Raw genomic sequence first — 8327 nt, forward strand, 5'->3', positions numbered from 1 at the left:
AGTAACTACAGTGAACTGTTCAAATGACCTTGGTTCATGATTAAAAATTGAGATGATATCCAAGTGTTGGGAATAGACAAAGCTGTTGAATTGTTTTCTAAGAGACCATGTAACATAGTGTTTAAGAGGACAGGATCTAATGCAGATCACCTGAGTCTAAGTCTTGACCCTTCCACTTACCACTGTCTATTCTTAAGAAATTTATTTACTGTGCCTCAGTTTCCTCCTTGTAAGACAAGGATAATTATCATACCTAATTCGTAGGATTCTTGTAAGGATGAAAACCACCAATACATGCTTAGTATTTAATGTCTGGTACAGATTAAGCACTAAATAAACATTAGCTATAAGAATGTGTTATTATTTTTATTATAATACATGAAAACAGGCAGTGGTACATTGTATCTGTTTTTGTCTCTGCTACTGCCTTGAACCAATTGATATGTGCTAGCCCTTCTAATATGTTTCTTAATTTGATAAATAAAAATGCTAACCATATCATGGAGAAAACCTTTATGTGTTCTGAGTAGAAAATAAGAAGATGATAGATAATAAAAGAAGCATAGAGCCCCAAAGAGTTTTGTTTATGTGGGTTATACAGATATCTGAATAAAGGATATACTAGAGCACACTTTCTTTAGATATCTACATTTTCCTCGATGGTATTGATTTACTGAACATTGGGGGGCCCAGGTGCAACCCCAGTGTGGCGTGTCTCCTGGGTGGGGCAAGGATGGACATGCCTGCTTGGGCTGCCATGGTCACCTGTGTGTTTGGTGTTTCCTCTCCCCGCAGGCAGTAGACAGCAGAGACTCCTTGGCCATGGCACTTTATGCACGCTGCTTCGAGTGGATGATCATGAAGATCAATAGCAGGATCAAAGGCAAAGATGACTTCAAATCTATTGGCATCCTCGACATCTTTGGATTTGAAAACTTCGAGGTAGGCTTCCTCAGAGGGGGACCCATGAATTCCTTTTTATCCGTTCATTAGCTGCTATTAAACAAATCACTTGAAACAAACTTGGATTTTTTTTTTCTGCATTTTTTTTTTTTTTTTGCCTTTTTTCATATTTAGGTGTAATAGTGCACTAACATTGTGGAATGTTTTCTCTCCTTAGGTTAATCGCTTTGAGCAGTTCAATATAAACTATGCAAATGAGAAACTTCAGGAATACTTTAACAAGCATATTTTTTCTTTGGAGCAACTAGAATATAGCAGGTAAGCACTCATAGGATTCCATTTCAAGTTTTTTGTTTTTGTTTTTTTTAAATCAGCAGCCACGTTAGATAGTTTTAATGCTTCATTTTAATTTAACTTGGCCCCTTTTCATCATTCTACAGGGAAGGATTAGTGTGGGAAGATATTGACTGGATAGACAATGGAGAATGCCTTGACTTGATTGAGAAGGTAATGGATTGTTGAAGAATGGTTACAGTCCCAGGGGTGCCCAGCTGGGCTGATTCATATTTATGGGAACAAAATAACTTGTGCAAACATGCACATCAAAGATGTGAATGTTTAGAACACAATGGACCATTTGGAAACATAAGTGTAAATGTGCAAGGTTGAATTTAAATACTTGGCTGCTTCAAAACCTATTGTCTCATTGAACTCATATTTCAGAGTCAACAGTGTGTGAATTGGCTCACTGAGATCTTAATTCAGCAGCAAAGCCTTGCCAGTCCCAGTAGTAGATTTGCCAGTTGTAAAAGTTTTATCCACAAAATTGTAATGGGTTCAATTTTTTAAAACATTCATGCAGAATTTAAATTAATTGGTTTTCTCTGTAGTGTATCATTCTGAATTTTTCTGTCTAAGAAATCACTGTGCCTTTTCCTTAACCACTAACTTGATAGAGAGTGGAGAGGAAGGGAGCCCTGAATAGTTTCAAAGGCATATTCAACTTTTAACTCATTCATTCAGTCTTTTTCTTCTCTCTTCTAGAAACTTGGCCTCCTGGCCCTTATCAATGAAGAAAGCCATTTTCCTCAAGCTACAGACAGCACCTTATTAGAGAAGTTACACAACCAACATGCTGTATGTGAAAACCTGCCAATTCTTAATTATGTCTGGATAGCAAATGTGTGGATTAAGATCACATTCAAGATGTTTCAATGCTATTGGTCCAATCGTGCCTCCCACATTTAATTTTTCTGAAACCAAAGCTGTTGTATTACTCGAGCTAAATTGAAATAAGCCAAAGGGTTAGATTTGGGGCTACTTGTCAGACTATTCCTAAGTTTATTTTATGTGTAGAGAACTTAAAAGTTTAAACCTACTGGAATGACACAGTCAAAAGTTATGTGGTTTTGATAGAATGCGTCCTAAGCTATGACCTACAACTCTGATACATGGCAGGTTTTGAAATTGTTTTCATTGTCTGTTGTATTTAGTTTTCTCTAAAAGTCAAAGGAAATCAATGATTTGAAATAAGACATTTGCATTTTTTTTTTAATTAGAATAACCACTTTTATGTGAAGCCCAGAGTTGCGCTCAACAATTTTGGAGTGAAACACTACGCTGGAGAGGTAACTTCTTATTAACATATTTATTCATATTGACCATTTGATAACCAGAGGAAATGGTATTCATTCAGAAGCCAATCATAAATTTACTGAAATGACTTCTTTTCATGGGTCTGACTTTTAAAGGAGTCACTTATGACCTGAAATTGTTCTTTTGATCAGTTCTCCCCTCTCCCTTTTATTTTTTAAAACTAGGTACAGTACGATGTCCGAGGTATCTTGGAGAAGAACAGAGATACCTTTAGAGATGACCTTCTCAACTTGCTAAGAGAGAGCCGGTACGTCAGTCTCCTCCCTGAGAAGTCGTTAGCAAGCTAATTAATATTGTGAAAATGCTTTCAGTTCACGAATATAGAACAAATAACTATTATGTAAAAAAATTAATTCACTGTTATCTTCGCCAGGCAATATTTCATCAATAAAATAACTCGAGATATAACAGTAGCAGTAACTACTGTTTAATGAGGTACCGAAATAAACAACAAGCCCATGAATAAGGTACTAATATTAATCCTGTTATGCAGATAAGGAAACTGAAAGTTGGACTTGCCCATCGCCCCTCAACTGGTAACCATTAAGTTGGAGAACCTGGTGTTGATCTGGTCTGCTGGGCTCAAAAATCTAGGATTTTAACCAGTATGCTCTACTTTCTTCCCAGTGAGCTTAGAGCTATGTGTTAAAATTGATTTCAGCCTTGGTTTTATAGGACCCATGTCGTAGTGAGTGTAAAGGATGTCAAGAAAAATAAGTCTTAATTCAGCTAAAATTATAAATTTATTACACATTCATTTTATTCATTCATGAATTTTAAATTTACACAATTAAATCAATACTTAAGGAAAGCATGAAGAAATTTTTAGTGATTGATTTAGCTGTTTGTATATATTAAATCAGGAAGTGTCCTATTTTTAGGAGGCTTTGTGAGAGAGATGGGGTTTGGGAAAAAACTCGTGCTTGAAAGCTTTCAATACCTTTGTCAGATCCAGCATGAATCTGTAACAGACACAAATTTTTAATATCTAAGGAAGGAAAGTAGCACAATTGTTTAAAAAAAAACCTCTAATACTTAATTAGAAATGTAAATACCAGGTGGCTACCCTGTCCCTTCGGTGGCTGTGAATTGGGGTGAATGGAACTAGCTAAAGTAGCAGCTTTAGAAGCTCGGAATTTACAGCATTTGATCTTTAAACTTATTTTAAATTTTCCATGTGAAGATTCCCTGTTTACAACATTGTTGGCTATTTTATTTTTAGATGAGCTTTAAGATCTGTAAAAATGATAGATGTTTAAGAAATACCATAGCATGTTATCTGTCAAAGCAATTTCATTATTAAAGTGGTACATTTAAATAAAAGCCCTGTGTTGGTTGTAAGGAGAAGCAGTTTGTCATAGTGAAAAGATCGCAAGTCTGGAGACCAGCAAGATGGGGTTTTGCTGGTTTTGCCTCTGTCACAGAGTCAAGCGGTTTTGTGACTTGGGTGTAAAGAAGCTTCTGTTTCAGCCCCAGGTTTCCCTCTGCAAATGAGAGGCTTGGGCTGTTTGCTTGCTCCACACTCTCTCCCCTTTGACATCTGTGATGTTTTAATGGAGCCAAAGCATTTCTCCGAAGAGCTCAAAGCACAGTTGGAGAACTTCAAAGAGTGAACATTAAAGAATACTCTAGAACAAAAATGAAAAATGGTCGGGGCAAAGGAAGAAGAGACCGGGGAAAGGGCTAACATTGCCACTTGGGTGACGTGGATGCCTGGAAATCCTCCCTGCCTTTCCTGGTGACATTGGAGCCACCAAGTCCTCCAGCTTTCTAGCGCATGATATCTTCCATGCAAGGAAGATAAAAAGCTATTGGGAAGCTGCTTTATTAATAGTGGCAATATATTTTACAGAACTTTTTAATAATAAGAACTTAAAGTACAGCCTTATAACTCCAGGGTCACGGGTTCAGATCCCTGTACTGGCCAGCCGCCAAAAAAAAAAAAAAGAAAAAAAACCCAAAAGACCCAACATTAGCACTTAAAATGTTTCAGACACCATGTTTTCAGCCTTTTGCATACATTTTCTCATGTCATTCTTACCCCAATGTTAGGGGATGTAGTCTACAGTTATGCCCATTTTCTAGATGAAAAAACTGAGGCCTAGCAAGAAATACATCATCTTGCTCAAGTGACACACCTGGGAAGTGGTGGAGGCAGGATTTGAACCCTAGTCAGCTCACAGAGTGTGTTCTTCAGGAGCACCTTTTTGTTGGTTAGCCGGTTGGATCTTTGCACCACCGTGAATTGGGCAAAACAGATATCCCCCTTCCACAGGCAAGGAAACTGAGGCTCTCAGAATCTCATGTGGTGTTCTAGAAAGCAGATCACTCCCAAGAGGGATGCCATGCTGGGTCGCTGTCATCCCAGTACGCTTCTCTGCAAAGCTCTGGCACTCCGAGGGTTGGTGCACGTTTCCAGTGCCTCAAGCTCTCTGGCAGTGGTTGGTTTGAAATCTTTGGAAGCTGTCTTAGTTCTTTCAGGCTTCCATGTATGACTTTCAGTTATCAATGGGAAAGTGCCCTGTAATTATAGTAATCCGGCACCTAATAACGGGTGTGTGCACTTCACAATGCTCCCGCTCTCACCTCACACAGGTTTGACTTCATCTATGACCTGTTTGAGCATGTTTCAAGCCGCAACAACCAGGACACCTTGAAATGTGGCAGCAAACATCGGCGGCCCACAGTCAGCTCACAGTTCAAGGTTAGTCTCCACTGCCGGCTTTGAGGAATTAATCCTTATTGAGACTTAAAGGGGAATTGGGTATACACGAGGTCTAAGAATATTTATTTAATTTTGTTTCTTTGTATATCATGCTTTTAAACCAGCCAGTGCTTTAGAAATAAAGNCCACAGTCAGCTCACAGTTCAAGGTTAGTCTCCACTGCCGGCTTTGAGGAATTAATCCTTATTGAGACTTAAAGGGGAATTGGGTATACACGAGGTCTAAGAATATTTATTTAATTTTGTTTCTTTGTATATCATGCTTTTAAACCAGCCAGTGCTTTAGAAATAAAGCACACTTTTCTTTTCTTGAGTTAGAGGAAAACATATAGATCTTTTCTTTAAAAAGAAATAAGAAATAGCTACTTACTCTAAGCTTTGAAATAACAGTTCTTCTCAAGAAAGTCTGTTTGGCCATTTCGGATCACTCTGGTTTGTATGTAGGAGGCTCATGTAAAAATAGGGTATATTTCTTCCCAGGTACGTTTACAGTATAACTTGGAATAATGACCAAGTGCATGTTTAAATAAGATTGAAATCAGTTACCTTGTCCAGATGTCCAGAATTTAGTAAGGAACATTCTTAATATATAAGCATTTTATAGAGTTTAGAGGTAGAGCATGTGAAGACCATTTCCATAACTTAATTGTCTGTTTTATCGTCAAGAGAAAAATCCCCTAAACATGAAGGGTAAATGGAGGCACGTCAGTCCGAGACATTTATTAAATCTGCCCTGTGTGGGGTTGTCTTCTGCTTCCTGACGATGGATGCATAGGTAGGGCTGCGTTCTGGGTGAAGTGGGTTGCTCGATGTAGTAGAAGAGCCAGGTCCACACCAACGTGACTGGCAGGATTCAGTGGTCCACTATGAAGGGATTCCCCAGATAGGATATAATAATAGCCACCACTTATTAAATACCTAGTATGTGCCAGTCATTGAGCTAATGCACTTTATATACATTGCCTTGTTCATTCCTCATGTAACGCTATGTGTACATACTATCGTCCCCATTTTATAGATGAGGAAACTGAGGTTAAGAGAAATGAAGATCCACTCAGTCCCTCAGAGTACTGAAGCTAGGATTTGGATTGAAACTTGGTGTGTCTGACTCTGACACCTAAGCTCTTAATCTCCCAGTGAAGGTGTTAGGTTTTCTTTTTCTAGAAGATTCATTTTACCTGGAGGTATCTTGGAAAGCTTTGCCGACATTTGGGACTTATATTGGACCAGGAGTGAAAGAAATGGAAAAGGGTGGGCGGGCATTCCAGGTAGAGACAAGGGTGGGAGAAGTCCAGGGACAGGGAAGTGAGTCCTCTCTTAGGAGGCCAGCAGGACAGGGACGCCTCGTGAGAATTTAAGTTGGTACCAGAATATGAAGAGCTGTGAATGCCAGGACGTTTTGTCCTCTGAGAAATCTTAAAGCCTTTTGAGTGGAGAAGTAACCAATCAATGTAGTGTCGTAGACAATCCAGTTTTCTTTAACAGCAAAATTGTAAGAGGGGAAAAAAATAGAGAAATAGAGGGAAAACCAATGGATTAAAAGAGACTTAAAAGTTATATCAACTAACTACAGTGCATGAATGATTTTTGCATTCTAATGCAAAAATAAACAATTTAAAATTATGAAATTTGAGACAGTTGAGCATTTTAGTATCAAATGTGAGACCATTGCACAATTTAATATTAATTTAAATAATTACTGTTAAGTCTGTTCAGGTACGATATTGTAGTTACATAATGTTTTAAACTTACTTAGCCCTTAATAACACATACTAAAATACTGGTGGATGAAATATGATGCCTGGGATTTGCTTTCTACAAGGGGTGGGCATGGTATGTTTGGAGACAAGAATCAGATTAAATGAGATTATCCAGGAGCTGGAGCTGGTAATGAGGACTCTTTTTTACGCTTTTGTCTGCTTTGGTAAATATTAAAAAATTCTCCATAATAGCAAAACTTGAGAAAGAAAAGTAGCATTAAGGATTGAGCTGAAGTCTGTAGGCCTGGTGATTTCACTTTAAGGGAAGGTTTGTGGCTCAAAGACCAGTGAAGTTCTGGCATAGACTGTCATCTTGATGGAAATAATGAATTAAGAGAAATAATTATAGTGGAAAAGTGGTGATACTTCTCAGTTTTTCTGTACTAAACATTGAAATATCCTTGGGTTGTTTGTTGACAGAATGGTTTTTTAAAATTATACTATTTCAAAGAATCAATTTTGTATATTATGGAATAATTTCAGTTATAATTAATTGTAATATCATGCTTTGTTTTACATTAGAATGACAATTAAAAATAAAAAACTATTCCTGTGATTTATGTTTTTTTTATTCTTGTTTCTGATAAGTGCCTAGGGTGCTGAGAAATTTAAAAATGACATAATAAGAAAACTAAATCAACATATACTTTTCCTTTCTAATAGGACTCACTGCATTCCTTAATGGCAACGCTAAGCTCCTCTAATCCTTTCTTTGTTCGCTGTATCAAACCAAACATGCAAAAGGTAAGATTTATGACAGTCCAGACTAAGATCTTGTCTTCAAGGACACAGTCTCCTGGGGTGGTTACTCACAGATTTGGTTTCTCCAAAGTCCTTTCATTGTAGATGGTTGGAAATGGATATGACATTATTATAACCTGACATAAAATGAAAAAATTCCCTTTGTTCCTTGAGCCTATTAGTCTGATTTTGAATGATGCCATTACGCTTTAGGGAAATCTATTTTAAAAGGCAACATTGAGAGGCTTTTTTTTTTTAGTATTTGGTTTCAAATTTTTCAGACAAGCTGCAGAGTGTGATATGCCTTTTGCAAGACATATATGTGTGTTTTTTGTTGTGGTTGATGTTTTTAGTTTTCTTTTGCTTTATGGTTAAACATGATGCAGAGGCTGTAATCTAAGTCGTAATGCTGAATTTTAAGTACTTTAATGAGTTTATTGTAACTAATTAGAAGACACCTTATAGGTTATTGTAAATTTTAATGTCTAGGCTCTGTGATTTTAGCTTTTTAATGTTGTAACTTGATTAGAAACAATATGAGTT

The 8327-nt window shown here is 37.2% G+C and overlaps 1 protein-coding gene across 1 annotated transcript in view; it reads left to right on the forward strand.

The window, feature by feature from the left end:
- The window catches only part of LOC103610316 (unconventional myosin-X-like), a gene marked incomplete at its 3' end in the record, with an annotated part of 21696 nt that extends 13909 nt beyond the window's left edge, over positions 1–7787 (forward strand). The window contains exons 4-11 of the mRNA XM_008594506.1: positions 796–942; positions 1121–1221; positions 1344–1410; positions 1948–2040; positions 2463–2531; positions 2724–2806; positions 5155–5263; positions 7707–7787. Coding sequence (XP_008592728.1) covers positions 796–942; positions 1121–1221; positions 1344–1410; positions 1948–2040; positions 2463–2531; positions 2724–2806; positions 5155–5263; positions 7707–7787 — 750 coding nt within the window. The remainder of the gene's footprint in view (positions 1–795; positions 943–1120; positions 1222–1343; positions 1411–1947; positions 2041–2462; positions 2532–2723; positions 2807–5154; positions 5264–7706) is intronic.
- Between the last annotated feature and the right edge of the window lie 540 nt (positions 7788–8327).

The sequence above is a fragment of the Galeopterus variegatus genome, unplaced genomic scaffold (genome assembly GCF_000696425.1).
Source record: "Galeopterus variegatus unplaced genomic scaffold, G_variegatus-3.0.2 Scaffold10913, whole genome shotgun sequence".
Classification (NCBI taxonomy): Eukaryota; Metazoa; Chordata; class Mammalia; order Dermoptera; family Cynocephalidae; genus Galeopterus; species Galeopterus variegatus.